General features: G+C 40.0%; 1 protein-coding gene across 4 annotated transcripts in view; it reads left to right on the top strand.

Annotated features, from left to right (window-relative positions):
- Positions 1 to 6,760: 6,760 nt before the first annotated feature.
- The window catches only part of LOC149838107 (yacP-like NYN domain protein), a 79,464-nt gene continuing 67,372 nt past the window's right edge, over positions 6,761 to 18,852 (top strand). For all 4 annotated transcript variants that reach the window (XM_090006379.1, XM_090006380.1, XM_090006378.1 and 1 more), the window contains exon 1: positions 6,761 to 6,910. In XM_090006379.1, coding sequence (XP_089862505.1) covers positions 6,836 to 6,910 — 75 coding nt within the window. In that variant the 5' untranslated portion in view covers positions 6,761 to 6,835. The remainder of the gene's footprint in view (positions 6,911 to 18,852) is intronic.

Below are 18,852 nucleotides of genomic sequence, written 5' to 3'. Positions count from 1 at the left end.
ATCTCTATATTTACTTATTAGCATCTAGATAGATTATTCGAAGCATACCCAATTTTTTTTCTCACGCTAATAACTATTTATTTATTTATTTGTTATAATATATATATATATATATATATATATATATATATTCTTTTTTTTCTTTATACACATAAACAATATGAGAATCACGCATGTAAAAATATTCATTCTTATTGCAAACATGACAGAATTATTCACCCATGGCAAAAATTTATTTTTATCCACACGTATGGCACAAAAATAAGACTTCTCTTTTTTTTTATAACAATGACTGGTCGTACAGTCTTGCCATATTTTTGACTTAGCAGCTGGCCTATTGTGTTTTGTTACCTTTGTATCGAGCTAAAATTTAAAATTTTTTGACCACTGGTTGTCGAGTTACGGCTCAAACCAAAATACTGGTTGTGGACTTTGGTTTTGTCATACTTGGGACAAACTAGTTAGAGACAGTCTCAAATGAGACTGAAATTGACTATTTTTGTCAATGAACATAACGTAAGAGTTGTAGATATACTTGTTAGCTGTCGAATGAAACAAAAATCAGAATTTTCTGAGTTCAGACGACCCATAAACAGACTAAATAGTTTGTTAGACTGATATAGACCAGGACAGTCACGTGGGTGGTTGTCCTCTCTGTTCTGGTATGTTTTTGATAGGGTTAACGCCAAAATTTAAAAAATGACAAAACATAAAAGTTTTAGATATAGTTGTTTGCTATTCAACGCAATAAAAGTCAAAATTTTCTGATTTCGGATGACTCAGTTATAGATTAAATGGTGGTATGGACTGACAGAGACTTGGACAGTCACCCATGTGGTTGTCCTCTCTATTATGGGAAGTTTTTGACATGGATAACTCCCGGATTTAGAGAATAGTAAAACACACAAATTTTAGATGAAATTGTTAGTCATCCAACACAATGAATATTGAAAATTTTTGAGTTTTAAAGACCCAGATACAGACTGAATGGTAGTCTAGATTCATAGAGGGCTAGACAATGACCTGAGTGGTTGTCCTCTCTGTTTCGACATGTTTTTGATAGAGATAATGCTCGAATTTGAAAAATAGTAAAACACAAAAGTTCTAGATAAAATTGTTAGTCATACAACGCAATAAAAAAAATAGTTCAGAAGACCCGGATAAAGACTGAATGGTGGGCTGGACTAGTCACCTGAGTGGTTGTCCTCACTATTTCAGAAATTTTTCGACAGTGATAAACCAAAATTTGAAAAAGGGTAAAACACAAGGATTATTGGGGTATTTGATAGATTTTCAATGAGCTAAACCATTTTTTTTTACTTCAGACGACAAAGTTATGACCAAAATACTGATAGTGGGTCCTCCTAGACAAAATTCTGAGTTATACCGACACAATCATAAAATGTTTCAAATAAAAATTTAGATTGATCCATTTTTAGTTTTAGTGTTTATAGTTTGACCTGCACAAAAATACTTCTAAAAGTATTTTCTATAATGTGAAGATCCCTTCTTCCTTAACCCAACTTTTGTTAGTCTAAATCAAACAAGTATTGAAAAACTAAGCCAAAACCCAAAATCACATATACATAGATAAGCATATTGCATAAATTTTTCTCTTCAGATTATCTAGCATAACATTTCATTAAGAGAAAATTTTAAATTGTCCATAAAGCTAGAGAAACTCATAGATTTTGCAGCCATTAAAATAATTTGACAAAGCCCAAACTCGAAACGGGCCTAACACATGCCACTACCGCATAGAAGGGGCTAATACCTACCTTATTTCGCAAAGTCTGACGAGTACAATCTCTAGGCACTGCTAGATACACCTTTTAACATAACTCTTGAGTGGTTCTCCTTAAAATTGTCTCAAACAAAAGCATAATGAAAAAGACAAGAAAAAAATAAAAAATCATCTCCCAAGAATGAGAAAACGCAAGAAAAAATGGAGACAGAAGAGCCGACCTACCTGAGTCGACTAAGCCTTCACCCTTAGGCTGGGTGTCTCTGAAAATCTCCACCAACCGAACTCCTTAGCTGTCTGACCACCTCAATTGCACCAACTATGGCTGAAAGGGTTAATGCTAGGGAAGAAGAGAGAGATGAGAGATGAGGAATGAGAAAGAGAGTGATGGTGGGTTGGACTTCCCCCTCCTCTCCTCCTTATATCTAAGGCAAAAATGACCCTGACCCTTCCTCTCAATAATAACCTCTTTTTTAAAATGTTTTTAATTAAATAAATGAATTTATCAAAATGGGTGGTACAACCCTTACTCCCAAATGGGAGTAGTAGCTCTACCTGCATTGGCCACAGAAAAAGTGGAATTGCTAATTTTTTCTTCTAATTTTTGAATGGCTATAGGGGGCAACAAAGAAGGTTTATAGCACTCAAGTGGACTCATGATGAGCTCATTGCTCAAGTTAGGGGTTGACAATGCATGCAGACCCAACTCTGCATGCATTGGCCCAAGAAGAGGTGGTTTTGAATGTCTCTTCTCACTTTAAAACCAAATTTTAATTTTTCAAAACACCTCAATTTATAAAATAATTTAAAAAATCCTACCTTGGCCAAAGCTTAGTCAAAGCACATGAAACCAATATAAGACTCACACAATTGACCTAGCTGGTCAACCAATATTGGGATGACTATGTCCCTCGAGATAAAAAATACTCCTACAAGGCTCCAAAATTACTCAAATTGCCCTCGAAACTTGTCGAGGGTCTTTTGAAGTCAATTCAAGTCCGATTTTGACAAAATAAAAGTCAATATTCATCAAAATTTTATTAAAAATTCATTCTCCACCTTAAAAAATGGGTTTTCATATTCAAATTTGTTTTTGAAAGAAAATTACTCAAAAATTAGAGTTTTTACACTTTGCGGAGGAAGAAGGGGAAAACCTCCCCCTTTAATGCCTTAAGGGAGAAGCCACTCTGTCTCACCCACGATCTCATTAATGGGTAGATGGAGGGGCCTCCATTAATATGGGGAGTTATAGGTGGGCCTCTATATAAAAGGCCCACAAACTCCTCACCTCTCCAAATTTGTTGTGGGAAGGTTGAGAAAGAAGAGATAGAGATTGAGAGAAAGAGGGATGGAGGAAGACGATAGTAGAAGAAGAAAGCAATGCAGAAGATCATGTTCTGGCGACCTGTGAGTCACCTCTCATCCTTCTTCTTGTTTCTTTTTCCTTCTTATGATGCTTTTTGTCGTTGCGTTTGCGGCCTGACCTAGTCGGCCAAAACGGGGGAGGGTGAGACAAAGATATGCCTCTCTTTGTCTCAGCCAGTTTAGAGTCTGGCAAAGCAGAGATGAGACATAGAGTATGTCCTCTCTGTCTTGGCCGATGGATGACCGACCACCAGGCCAGCTGGTCTCGGTGAGCCCAAACTGAATCCGGTTTGGTGAGGATTGAGACGGAGAGCCAAGGCACTCTGCCTTGGTTCAGCTGGACATCACCCAACCGTCTCAGTTTGGGTGAACCCAGACCGAGACCGAATGGAGATGATGAAAAAAAAAACAAACAAAGAGCTTTTATCGTAGACCGACTTAGTTTGGGTAATACCAGACCGAGCCAGATCTGAAAGGTAAGGACAAAGAGGATTTCCTCTATGTCTCACCCTATTTAAAGCATGCAAATTGACTTTATATGGGTTCACCCAAGCCGAGCTCAGTATTGGCACGAGGCATGACAAATTTGGTTTGGGTAAACCAGATCGAGTCTGGCCAATGTTGGGCTAAGACCGAGAGTGAAAACTCTCTGTCATAGCACATGGTTCAGACTGACTCAGTCTAGATTAATCCAGATCGAGTCTGGTCACCGGTGAAGTGAGACATAGAGCATTGGCCTCTATCTCGGTTCACCCCAGACCTACTCAGTCTGGATGAAAACTAGACCGAGTTGATTTTGTTAAAGCTTAATTGTCCATATGAGTAGGTTTAGGATCGAATCAGTCTGATCAGACCGAGTCAGTTCTTAAGGAAACGAGACAGAGAGCAAGGACCAACTCAATTCGAGATTACCTAGACCGAGTAAGATTATGAGAGGACCAGGACAATAAGCTCCTTGTTCGGTTAAAGCAGACCGACTCGGTTTAGATTATCCATACCGAGTATGTTTAAAAACATGAACAAGATAGAACATGGCTTTGTCTCAGTTTTTGAAGCATAGACTAACTCGGTCTGGGTTTAACCGTACCGAGTCAACAGAAAACTGGCCTTTGTGCAACCCAGACTGAGTCATAAGGGTCCACACCCAGACTAATTTGGTCTAGGCGAGTTTTAGACCAATCATAGTTTAAAGAATAAATATATATATATATATATATATATATGTGTGTGTGTGTGTGTGTGTGTGTGTATTAATATATACATATATATATATATATATAAATATAAATACAAATATCTCTCTCTCTCTTTATATATATATATATATATATTAATACATATAATTATGGAGAAAACTGAGACAAAAGGTGTTTCAATTTTCTATCATAAAACGAATCCAATAGGACAAAGTCATACTAGACCGAGGTTTGGAACCTATTAAACCAAATCAAGACCGAATAATGGTTGAATCCAGTTAGCATATTTGGATCCAATAGGATCAAACCAGAATAGAGCAGGTTCAGATCCAGTTCAAACCCAAACCTCAATTGGATTGATCTGGTTTGAATTTTTGCACCAAATCAGAGAGAACCAAGGTTGAAATCTGTCATATTGGATTTAGACCTTGTACACAAAATAGAGACCAGATTTCTATCCAGTTTGGGATTCGTAATAGAGTGAATTAGAATATGGAACGAAGTTAAGGAATCCAAAACTAAACTAGGACGGATCAATTTGGATTTAACTTAGACCAAACTAGTTCTAGGTTAGGTTCAATCAGGAGTTTAGATTCAAGGGTTCCAGACTTGTTTGAGAAGTAAAATAATCTTTTTGCCCTTATCGACAATTTGAGCATAACCCTTTACCCTGAACTCACAACTAGATGAGTTATGGTATGTTGGATTCAGGACGCAGAGAGGAATCTGACTGTCCTGTTTCCATAGTCAAAACACACAACACAAAAAAATGAGTATCGATAGACCATTCTTGTGAAGGGTAATTTGGTAATTTTATAAAGTATAAAAAATATTGGTTTGACAATTAAGTAAGTTTTATATATTAAACAAATCCTAGTACCTCAAGGTGTGATTCAGCTGCAGGTTAGAAGTACAATGTTTGCATTTCGAGATACGGGATATTATAAGCATATTTAGTTAATAATACACAGTCTTTTTGTTACTTGTATAAGTTAGCTTACATGAAATCATATATGTTTGAGAACCTAGTTGTATTTTGTATTTGATATAGTTGCATTCTAGAATGTGTTTCATGTTACATGAAAGAAAAAATGAATGCATATGAGTTTGCTGCAATGCCAATAATGATTTCATGTATTTATAAGTGCTTAATACAAATTACATATTTAAGAGCTATGGTATTTTAGACTAAATTACATATAAAGAATGTAGAACTATATGCATGAGAACAAAAGTGAGCACTTGAGTAAAGTCCTTAGAGTCCCTTCTTTCAGTTAGTTTACTAGAAGCTTAAGTCAACTTAGCATGCTAGACTTAACCCCATAAATCTTAGAAGAGGCGACAGATAAAAATGACTACCTGATGTCTGTCAAAGTAAGAGCTGCCATAAGCGTGGGCCACCGGTGATTTATTGATGTAGCGCCACTATATCATTGCATGCTTAGATTTTTTGATGAATATCATAACTATAGAAAGAACTTGAGAAACTTAGTTAAGTTAAAAAGAAAATAGTAAACTCGAAATAGTTCATGTGGTAAAGCATTGAGTTGCTAAATACATCCTAGGGACTATGTTTCACATAACAATTGAGACTCTAGGCAGACCAAGATGTAGCATGAACCACGAACCTTGGGGAGCATGTATAGCTCTCTAGTCTAACTAACTATCAGTGTTCTCTTTCACTGCAGTGATTCGTGACTTTCGTAGGACTAAAAAGAGTGATTTATAGGTTGACAAACATTGTAGAATTGAGGTATTCTACATGGGTTGCTACACTCATAGTAGAATATTATCGATATAGTTAATTTAATACAATAGTTAGCTTAGAGTAGATGTTAGCTATGAGTTTTGAAAAAATTAATGAGTGATTTAAAGTAAACAAACATGTGTGTTATGTGGTGTAAAACTAAATTAATTAAGATTAGGGGCAAACCCACTACCGTTGTAACTTAAAGTCTTCCGTTGTTTATAAATATTTTTTACTTAGTCCACTTCTTTTTATAATTTAAATTGTAGGTTCCAAGTGATTAGCCTATGTGATTATAAAACTATGATGTGAATTTTAAAAAAAAAAATTTATGCCACGGTTCTAATATGCTCACTTTGTGTTATTTCATTGAGAAGTAATACCTACGGTCTCAAGCTCGAGAGGTCTCTGACCGGGGTGTATTATAGTTCTCATATTTCAGTTGTCATACTCCAATGACTATTTGTGGAGTACTTGAAAACCGTTCACTGGATCTGCTCCGTCGCCCCTACTCGTCCAACAAAAAAAGGTTCATGAGATTTTCTTACGCAGTTACGACGTGCTCATTCTAGCGGTACGCTTCGACGAGGCCCGGAGAGCTGCTCAGGTCGCAGTGATGACGTGGGGTATTTTAGTAATTTTATTAACTCACAAGACAAAAAAATGAATAAAAGGCAAAATGTGACTCCAAAATGGGAATCTCCGCATTTAAAAGTACGTTTATCGGTCCGGCCCTCTTCGCCGTTTGGGTCGAAGATGAAAACGTGGTAGCTGTGGCATCCCATGACCACCTTCATCACGGCTTCTCGTTCTTCCGCGGTGCTGGCAAGAACCAAGAAGTCCAACTCCAATCCTAAGGTTACTCCCTTTTCTTTTGTGCCTTTCCCCCCCTCAGCACCAACAAACCTTGTTGTCTATCAATATGATTTTCGACGGCTTTCTCTTCAGCTGCTCTGTTTGTCATGCTCTTTTTGTTAATTTCACATGGCTTAAAATTCATGGATATTCTTTGTAATTAAGCACCATAGGACATTCACTGGTGCTTGTATATGGGTTCTTGCTCGCCAATTTGACTTACAACTATAACAGTTTCAAGCAATCCCTCATCATCCCTAGAGGTCAACTTTTTACATCCCCTTTGTAGTCGCTTCCTGCAAGAATTGTACAAGCAATAGGATTCTAAACAAATGCAAAAAGACTAAGGCAACACTTCACGTGAAAATATTTCCATATGAAAAACAAAATGATGAAGTGTTCTTCTTTTGCCATGTTCCTAATGTTAAATTTATATATATATATATATATATATATATATATATATATATATATATATATATATATATATATATATATATATATATATATATAAAGTCACTAGAATATGAGAACAGAAAATATGAGAACTAATGTGTGAACCGCGATTTTCATGGATTTTTGTTCTTTTCTCTTGAATCTAACCGTACGGATGTGATCTACATGCTTGGTTTTATAAGAACCCGCTCTTGAATAATCCGATTTTGATGCATAAACGAGATTTTTTTAAGGCTTTAAAATCAATGGCTCATAATAATCATAAATATTCTAGCATTCAAAAATCATATTTTTTAATAAAAAATACACGATCAAACAATTGATTCCTTGAAAATTCACCATGCCAAGAACATCCACATAGTTGGATTTAAAAAAAAATGTTGGAAATGCCCATATTTCTAGTTCTCATATTCTAGTAATTCTCTCTCTCTCTCTCTCTCTATATATATATATATATATATATATGTGTGTGTGTGTGTGTGTGTGTGTGTGTCTTTTCTATTTTTTGTCCTTTTATGTAATAGGTCATGCTCTTTAGGGGCATTTTAATCTTTTTTTATTAATGTAATAGTGTCTGCCCATTAGGAGCAATTTGGTGCTTTTTTGTTTTTATTTTATTCTTTCTAGCCATTGGAGTAGCCCTCATGCCACTTGTATATATATGGGATCTCACCCATATCATTGCTATGCTTTTCTTAAGCATTTCTTGAAATAAAATAACTTACTATTTTTTATCTAGAGTGCTCTCTTGAGTGATATTTGTGAGCTATTGTGGTTTGTGCCCTTATGACCTTGTATCTGCCCATTGATGGCTTGTGTATTTCCTTATTGACTTTGTGCTTGTGCTCGTATTCAAGATTTCATTACAGGTATCAGAGTCCTTGGGATCTTTACTCTTGGACATTGTTGATTGTTGTGTTCGTGTGATCGGGTGCTCGTGCTTGGTGTGCTTGTGACATTTATCTTCCATCCACGTTCCATATTCTCTTTTCTTTCTCCATCATGGGCGAGCATGAATCCAAGATTGAGCTCTCGTTCAAGCTCAATGGGACTAACTACTTATGTAGGCTACTACGAGGGTAAAAGTGTAACTACCCCAAACTGACCTTAAAAAATGTTGCAAATTTTTTTAAACGAATAAATAATTTTAAAACATTGCGAAAAGATATCCCAGGGATCCGGGGTGCATCACAGATTTAATATACATAACCCAATATGTATTCCATATATCGAATAAATCAAACCATGAATTTAAATTGAATTGAATTAAATTAAAAAGTCCCCATTTAGAGTTCAAAAAGTTTCTCAAAACAATAAACTCCCAACTCTGTCAGAATCTGGTCCATAAAAATCATAACTTTCGATCCCTCCAGCAAGCCTGTCCCTCCATCACTGAGCCTTAGTACCTGAAAAGGTTTTTTTTTTTTTAAACGAGCTAAGAACCGAAGTTCTGGTACGATGCCTTCTCAAAATCCAACAATAAAGAAATTAGCATAAACCAAATCAAACATAAGTTTAAGAGGGCTCACACAACATTACATATTCAGAATAGACTTTCAATATAAGCAGCTCAATTCAAATAACCAACAATCTCATGCTAAATTAAACATTTTAAGGATGCATGAATCAATTCAACATACATGAATGACTTTTTAAGTTTAATTATAAAGTATTGATTTTGTATGCATGTCTCTACTTAATACACATAATTAAATTCTCACTTCTTTAAAACCCGTTGATACTCAAAACGGGTCAAATTTTTGAGGTTCAAGGCAGTTTTCAGTGATATCTTAACACACAATTTATATTTTATTAACTGGGTCCTACACATGTCCCTCGATCGACGTCTGAAATCAGCACCATCAATCGGAATAATAGGAATCAATACTTAATGCTGGGACAACAAAGAAATCAATATCCATTAATGCCACTTTTTTGGTATATCAATAACTACATCTGAGTCTAAGAACACCATCCCTAGGCAAAGTGGCGGGAGTTCCTTACAACCGTGGCTAAGAACATGAACCATACATTGGGTTATTGGGGAAAACAGTGCACACGGCTTTTAGTATCCTCACGGTCCCTCATCATCGTCATCTAAGGGTCTCACATTTTCAAAAGGTAACCAAAGAAGAACAAATTATTACACTGTTTGGTCTCTTTTACCATTCTTAATCAATTAAGGGTCTTTTCACAAGAACAATTATGCAAATCAATATGCATTAACGAATTCGGGTCTTTGCCCTTTCTATTTCAATAATATAATTAATTCAAAAGCAATATAAAATAATTTTGCAATGCATTTAAAATTTGTTATTTTATGAGCAACATATGCACCTTGCCTCCAAAGGCCCATCAGTGGTTCACACTTAATCACTCGATTCAACCCTCTCTCTCTCTCTTTCTCAAAGTCGTGATTGAGAGAGAGGTTCACACCTACTTATAACCAAAATAGGACTCCTATTGATGGGACGTCCTTTTTAGAAAGTATTCTATTTCCTTAAGGAAATAGAAATCCTTTATAACAAAACTCTAATTTAATGAAATATATATATAATATCTATGTATATATATTATCTATTGTTATTATTTATTTTTTTAAAATCTTATTTATCCATACACATCACATATGGATCATGGGGCTCGGCCAGTGAGCCCAGGATCCATATCGGGATCCAATTAAAGTCAACCACTAATATATATTATATTATATCATAAAAACATATTTATTAAATTTATAATTAGGCAAAAATTTGTGAAATATTACATCCCTACCCCATTAAAGGAATATCGTTCACGGAATTATAACGTACCAAATAAATATGGGTAATGCTCACACATCAGTCTCAAGCTCCCAGGTGCACTCGTCCAATCCGTGATGTTGCCACCATACTTTCACCAACAGAATCGTCTTTCTCCGAAGCACTTGCTCCTGGCGATTCACAATCTCCACCTGTATCTCTTCTGTCATCAAGTTCGGTTCTACTTCGACTGCCTTGTACTGAATAACATGTGAGGGTTTTGGTACATACTTCCTCAACATCGAGACGTGAAAGACGTTGCAGATCTGAAAAAACTGAGGTGAAAGTGCCACTCGATACACTGACTCACCAATCCACTCAAAGATCTCAAAAGGTCCCATGTAATGAGCAATAAACTTTTCCTTTTTCTTAAACCTGAAAACACTCTTCGTTGGTGATATCCGAACAAAAATGTGCTCTTCCTATAACGCCCCAAAATCGTGGACTTGAAACCTTTTATGAAAAAGGTTGAAAGCTTTGAAATCGATTACTTATCAGAGTTTGAAACATGAGTTCAGCGAAAAATCATGTTTGAAATAGCAAGTCCCTGGACCTTGGGCGCATTACAGCGCAAACTTCTCTTTACAAACCGTTTTGCAACTCAAATATATATTTTATTGAAAATGAAAAGAAGAACAAAGTTTTGGTAATACCGTTTTAGTAATCCAGAGTTTTAATCAGAAGAGATGCTTTCAAAGAAACTTTATACTACATTTACCAAAAGTGTCTTGAGAAACACAACGTCAGGGAAAGGGTCTCGCCTTGAATGCATCACGTCATCGTGCCATCACAAGCTGTCTCAACCTGTTCACCACCTGCCTATGAAATGAGTTAGTCTCACAACAAACTAGTAGGGGTGCAAAAGACAAGAAGGTACAAATGCTGCAATAAGCAAGATACTCGCTAGATCAAGCAGGAAAAAGCAAAACTAGCAAAACTAACCAAACGTGTTGTGGAGTAAGCAAAACTCTAGTAAAGCAAACAGCTAACTACAGAAGCAATAAGGGCCATAGTACTAAACAAGCAGCTATAGCAATCCAACTGATTCTAAAGGTTAAGAGTATCTAACTCTATCCAACACTCAAACAAAGCAACTGAATAAGACAAGCATTCATAACAATGCTCGCAATCTATGTCACACGGACTCGGCTAAAGGGTTGCCGCACCCGCGTCGACACGCACGGACTCGGGTGCGGCTTTGGACTCGGCCCGGACTCGGTCAACTCCGAGTCGGTCTCGGTCAACGAGTCCGTGCCGAGTTCGACCACATTTTGGACTCGGTCAACTTTGACCGAGTCCAAAATTGTCCAGTTCGAGTTTTAAATTTTGTTTTGGATCCGGGTCGGGTCGGGTCCAAACCCGACCCAGATCCAAATTTTTTTGGCAGCCGAACCCTAAAAGGGGTTTATCGACAGGGAGAGGGGCTTACCCTCTCGATTTTGCCTCTCCCCCTCAGCCCCTGCAGCTTTCTCCTGCAACCACGCCGGCGATCCGAACTCCAGCGACAGGCAGCCACCGTCTCCCCCTCCGTCAGGTATGTCGACCCTGCTCGTAGCCTCCCTCCCTGCACCCTCTGCTCGCAGAGGAGGGGCTCGACCCCCCTCCCTGCACCCTCTGCTCGCAGGGGAGGGGCTCGGCCCCTCCCTGCACCCTCTGTTCGCAGAGGAGGGGCTCGGCCCCTCCCTGCACCCTCTGCTCGCAGGGGAGGGGCTCGGCCCCTCCCTGCACCCTCTGCTCGCAGAGGAGGGGCTCGGCCCCCCTCCCTGCACCCTTTGCACGCAGAAGAGGGGCTCAGCCCCCCTCCCTGCACCCTCTGCTCGCAGGGGAGGGGCTCGGCCCCTCCCTGCACCCTCTGCTCTCTGGGGAGGGGCTCGGCCCCTCCCTGCACCCTCTGCTCGCAGGGGAGGGGCTCAGCCCCCCTCCCTGCACCCTCGGTTCGCAGGGGAGGGGCTCGGCCCCCCTCCCTGCACCCTCTGCTCGCAGAGGAGGGGCTTGGCCCCCCTCCCTGCACCCTCTGCTCGCAGGGGAGGGGCTCGGCCCCCCTCCCTGCACCCTTTGCTCGCAGAGGAGGGGCTCGCCCCCCCTCCCTGCACCCTCTGCTCGCAGGGGAGGGGCTCGGCCCCCCTCCCTGCACCCTCTGCTCGCAGGGGAGGGGCTCGGCCCCTCCCTGCACCCTTTGCACGCAGAAGAGGGGCTCGGCCCCCCTCCCTGCACCCTCTGCTCGCAGGGGAGGGGCTCGGCCCCTCCCTGCACCCTCTGCTCGCAGAGGAGGGGCTCGGCCCCCCTCTTTGCACCCTCTGCTCGCAGAAGAGGGGCTCGACCCCTCCAATATTCCCTGTTTTATTAACTTTATTTTATTTACTTATTTAATTATTTTCTTTTCAGTTTTCACTTTTCAGATATAATGGCGAGTTCTAGCGGTAGTGTCAATACATTTGGTTCAAGTTCTAACCCTAAATTAGATGTTTCTCAACCACTTTGGAGGCTTGTGACAAAAGGGATAAAAGCTAGTAGTGGTGGTGGTGGGAATGTGCAGTTTCATTGTAATCTATGTAAGACTGTTTTCACAGGTTCTTATACGCGTGTGAAAGCACATCTTTTGCATATTCGTGGTCAAGGAATTAGGGCATGTTCTGGGGTTGACAAAGACATGTTAAAGCAATTAAAAAAAGAACAAGAGGAAGCTGAAAAGAAGAAAATTGCAGAGATGAAAAGCGATTCGATTAATTTGTCTTTTCCCACTGCTAGTGATACACAAGAAGAGCTTTTAAAGAAAAGAAAGATGGAAAGCAATAAAACAATACAAGCGTCATTCAAAAACATGGCAAGAGCAGAAATTGATAAAAAGATTGGTCAATTCTTTTACTCAAGCTCAATTCCTTTTAATGTAGCTAGAAGTCCATACTGAAAAGATATGATTACATCTTTGGCTAATTGCAATTTGAGTGGTTATGTGCCTCCTAGTTCAGAAAAACTAAGAACAGTCATTCTTGCAGAGGAAAAAAATAGAATTGAAGACTTGCTAGAGACCCAAAAATTTTCATGGAAACGACATGGAGTGTCGATTGTTTCTGATGGGTGGACTGATATACAAAGGCGACCACTGATAAACTTCATTGCTTACTCACTAAATGGGCCAATCTTTTTGAAGACTGTTGATGCATCTGGAGAGTATAAAGATGCTGAATATTTAAAGAGATTATTTGTTGAAGTGATAAAAGAAGTTGGTGAAGAAAGTGTGGTGCAAATCATTACTGACAATGCTCCAGTTTGCAGTCGTGCAGGAATGAATTTGGCAAGTGAAGATACATATTCACATATTTTTTGGACTCCTTGTGCAGCACACAGTTTAAATTTGGCACTTAAGAGTATATGCAATCCATCAAAAGATGATGCACATGCACATGAAATGTGCTTATGGATTGAGGAAATAGAGCATTATGTTTGAAATATTAGAAATTTTGTTGTAAACCATCATCATGCCCTTTCTATATTTAATAGGCATTCTGATCTCAAGTTACTGAAAGTTGCTGAAACTCGTTTTGCTTCTCTAATTGTTATGATAAAAAGAATTAAGCAACTCAAGAATGCATTGATGATGATGGTGGCTGATCAAGATTGGGATTTTTATCGTACTGAAGATGATGTCAAGGCTCAAGCTATCAAAAAATGCATCTGTGATGATTTTTGGTGGGATAAAATTACATATTTTGTTGAATTTACAGAGCCTATTTGGGAAATGCTGAGAGAAGTTGACAGAGATGTACCCATGCTTCATAGAATTTATGAAATGTGGGACAATATGATTGAAAAAGTTCAAAGTATCATTTTTAAACATGAGAAGAAAGATATTGCACTTGATGATTCAGAATTTTACAATCATGTACATTCAGTTTTAGTGAGAAGATGGGATAAAAGCAATACACCTTTGCATTGCATGGCACACTCTCTCAATCCAAAATACTATGCAAAAAAATGGTTGACAGCAGGTGTTGGTCGTGTTTCTCCAAATGAAGATCCTGAGATATTAAGAAATAGAATGATATATTTGGGAAGAGTTTTTAATGATTCTCACATGTTTAAGGTTGTAAATAGTGAGTTTGGCAAGTTTTCTACTGGAAGATTTGATTCTTTAGCAGCACTTGTGGCAAGGGACGAGGAAGATCCCCTTAATTGGTGGGCAACATATGGATCAGAGACACCAAATCTGCAACGTCTTGCAATGAAGTTGTTATCCCAACCTGCTACATCATCTTGTTGTGAAAGAAATTGGAGTACATATGCTCAAATTCACAACATTAAAAGAAACAAACTCACTAGTAAAAGAGCAGAGGATTTGGTATATGTTCACTCAAATCTACGATTAATTTCTCGCCGCACCAAAGAAGAGTATAGGTACTTTTTTTTCTTTGTATTCAAAGTTTGTATTTAAATATTTCATATTTGTATTCAAAGTTTTAAGTTAGATACTAATATAGTGATTTTTTGATGCAGTTGTGGACCATCCAAGAATTGGGATGTAAATCCAGAAGATTTTGACTTGGAGGGAGAACATAATTTACATACTCTCAACATGGACTACCTCGATCCTGTTCTTCCTTCTAATTCAGACGATGAGGCAGATTTATGATAAGTTTTGTTGTTTATCACACTCACAAGCTTCTTTATGTGTTATATTTTGGTAAGTTTGTGTTGTTAAGAATTGCTTTTTTTTTGCTTTAAAATTTACAATCTTTATGTGTTAATTTATTGTTATATATAATTATAATATTTAAAATATATATATTTATAATATATATTTTTTAATATATATATATATATATATATATATATATATATATATATATATATAGCCGAGTCCCCGTGTCCAAATTTTTTGGAATTGCGCCGCACCCGTGTCGCACCCGCACCCGCACCCGCACCCATGTGACATAGCTCGCAATACATACAATTACCATTAAATGGTTCAGTTATCGACAAATGACTATATTAATCGTAAAGTACAAGTTGTTGCATCACAAACAATTTATAAGCTACACATATTAAGCAATCATACGACAACAGTTATATCACAATGTGTAATAATTAGCATAATGCTAGTATTATAAGCAATTGACTAGTATGAGAAGCTAGTTATTACTTAGCAAAGAACTGTGTAAGCAGTTTAACCAACTGGAGTAACGCCTCGACAGGCGTGCATAGCTCAACGAGTAGCATACTGAACTACCGAGTAAGCAAGCAATCAATTCACATCATAGCACGCATATCTCATAATCATGTGCGTAGGTTATATCTTGTTCTCATTATGAGCAAACCATTGTGCATAAGGCACAAAACATAAAAACAATCGAGATCGATTCAGGGGTCTATTATGCTATATATTTTATTATACCCCTAATGATTGACTGAGTCCGCATCCTAAGGGGACGACCAGTGACCAAGAGAGTAAGTCCCCAAAGGCGAACATGGCCTATGGATGCATCCAACTTCTGCAGAAGTACCAGACGTCTACCACCTAGGATACTTATGGTAGCCTCTATTTTTCCCTACCTCCGATGACTAGGGAAGCTGGACCTTTGCCCGTAATAGCCATTAATGGCTTGTCCATCAGAGTTTTGTATCATTCATCCTCTCTCTTGATGAACCATCCCGAATGGGCACGACAGGGGGTTTCTTAACCGCCGTCCCATTCTACATGCTCTGGTTTTTCGACCCAATCGAGCATCTTGCCTGTGAAAGCGCATAATTATCATTATGTGAATTACATGCACCATTGCGTGTTCAAGGCAACCACACACCTCTCATACTACTCATCGCAGTACGCAACGTACCTGTTTGAAAGTACAACCACGACGAGAGGGGTAAGGATTTCTCATAGGAAATCCCCCACACATCTGCTTTACAGAAGTCTACAGTGAACTCATTCGAGTTTCAACTTATCACGCTCGGGTCCTTTCGACAGTTGCAAGCATTTTGCCTATTAGGCGAATATCAACATTTTATGATTACCTTAAAGTGTCAATACACGTTTCGAGGTTACTACAAATCTCTCATCCTGCTCTTCGTAGTCTAAACATATTGTACATGACCGAGAGTACGACTACAAGGAGAGGAGCATGGATTTCTTAAAAGAAATCCATCAACAATAATCTTGCTATAATCTCTTGAAAGAAGGAAGTGCGCCAACTATCTTGGTTTGACCAAAAAGCCTAGAAACTAAGTCTCGCATCAGAGGTGATATAGTGCCGATCTTAGCGATGGCGCAAGTACCTCGATAGGACTCTCGCCCTACTCGTGCACAAGATCCTAAACAAGGTTATCTGAGTCGTATTGGATATGCGAATCGAAGTTGCAACAGACTTCTCCCAAATACATCGATTTGGGAGATCCAGCTGCTATCTCGCAAAAGGCTTTCGAAATCTGCTTTACTAAGCTATACATTTTTGAAAATAGGTTTGCACCTAAAAACCATTATTTTTGGAGAACCAAAGTTCATAAGTGTGTGTCGTGGCTTTTAAGACAAATAAGTGAAACAGTATACACTATACACTCGAAACTGCTCTCAGGGAGTGCAAGCTAACAAGGGGCAAACCCGTGCACATTATAGTGTCATGGCAAATCGAGGAGCAAGACTCGATGTGCAAAACTGCATCTCAAGCATAAAACGTACAAGCCACACACGAGGTATGTAATCATACCTCCACCATCGAAACACACAAGCAGACAACTACGTAAGCAACTCACGGGGTATGGGATCCTATCTTGACTAAGCAAGTGCAAAAGATGACTCGCGAGGCATGAAGTTGTACCTCGATTAAACAATAAGCGTAAGCAAGTAAAGGAGCATACAACATAGACAAGAATACATGCATGAGCAAAGCATATGCACGAAGTGCGACAACAAAGTAAGGACGAACAACACATACAAAAAGTAAGTGTCAAAGCAAGCACGACTACAACAAGAAAGTAAGGTAGTAAGTAGTAAGGCCATGACGCATAAAGCGCAGGGAAACAAAAGTAAATGCAGAAAGTAAAGTGCGAGAACGTAAAAGAGGATCAGGATTGCATCCTGGAGAAAAAGGCATACATATACAAGTAAATGCCAGAGGGGCAACAGGAAAGTAAAGTACGAAAAGTAAAGAGGACAAGGATCGTGAAACCACGTCCTTGAGTTAAAATGATATGAACTGTAAAGATATGAATTAAAAACCTGGGCACATATAGCGCGGTGATAACAGAAAAGGAAAGTGCAAGAAAGTAAAGAGGACAAGGATCGCAAAACCGCATCCTTGAATTAAAAGACATACGTATATATTTTATACGTATACATATATCATCACCTCTTTCATTTTTAGTTATCTTTCCTTATTTTAGCATTTATCCATTCATTGTCCATTTACACAAGAATCTCCTACCTTGAGGGGTTGCGGGTCCAGCATACGCCAGCGGCGTAGGTAAGCACGAGCTCGAGCCACGGGGGGCGAACATGATCCATCGTTCAACCTGAAATGCTTAGAACGTTAGTGACATGCCATAATACAAACGAGAAGCGGGTCCGATAAGATCTGCAGTGGTACCAGACCCCAAAGGGTAGACAAGGAGCTCAGCTCCCTGCAGAAAGGCAACAGAGGCAGCAAGGCCTCCTGCCTGCAGGCTGCAGAGGCAGAAACTCTGCATCCTGCCGACAAGGGTGCCAGAGGCAGGGGCCTCACCCCTGCTTGGCAAAAAGCAGCAGAGGCAGGGGCTCCCTGCCTGCCAGGACAAGGAAGGTAGGGGAGGCGGAGCCTCTTGTCGGCAAAACAAGAGGAGCAGAGCCCCCTGCCGACAAAACAAGAGGGATAGGGGGAGCGGAGCCCCCTGTCGACAAGGCAAACTGCAGGGGGAGCGGAGCCCCCTGCCAACAAAACAAGAGGGACAGAGGGAACAAAGCCCCTCTGTCGACAAGGCAAACGACAGGGGGAGCAGATCCCTCTGCCGACAAAACAAGAGGGACAGGGGGAGCGGAGCCCCCTGCCGGCAAAACAAGACAATTGGCAGGGGGAGCGGAGCCCTCTGCCGAACAGGGAGAGCGGAGCCCCCTATCGACAAGACAATCGACAGGGGGAGCGGAGCCCCCTGTCGACAAGACAAACGGCAGGGGGGAGCGGAGCCCCTTGTCGACAAGGCAAACGACAGGGGGAGTGGAGCCCCCCTGTCGACAAAACAAGAGGGACAGGGAGAGCGCAACCCCCTGCCGACAAGGCAAACGACAGGGGGAGCGGAGCCCCCTGTTGGCAAAACAAGAGGGACAACAAATAGCAAGGGGGTTGAGCCCCCTCCCCTTGCCGGCAAGACAAGAGGGATAGGGGGAGCGGAGCCCCCTGTTGACACAACAAGCAACAATGGGGGGTTTACCTGAGGAGAAGAACGACAACGACGAGGGAGTCCAAAGGCGACTTAGGCGAAGGCGATGGCGATGATGGGACCTTCTTTAATGGGCAAGAAAGGACGAAGGATGGAAAGGAGACTCTCGGGGTCACCGACGTGCGGCCTCTGACGAGAAGAGGGAGCTCCGACGTCGGGGGCTCCTCTGTCGAACCGAAGAGGCAAGAGGTCAAGGGTAACGGGGCCGTTGGAGTGTCTGCCAGACACAATGAGGTGGCCAGACGGGGTTGGTCGTCGGCAGCACGAGAGAGACGGGGAGACGAA

This window comes from Nuphar pumila, chromosome 5 (assembly GCF_984573655.1).
Source record: "Nuphar pumila chromosome 5, dmNupPumi1.hap1.1, whole genome shotgun sequence".
NCBI classification, from domain to species: Eukaryota; Viridiplantae; Streptophyta; class Magnoliopsida; order Nymphaeales; family Nymphaeaceae; genus Nuphar; species Nuphar pumila.
The sequence above is the reverse complement of the archived record's forward strand: the minus strand, read 5'-3'. Positions and strand labels throughout refer to the sequence as shown.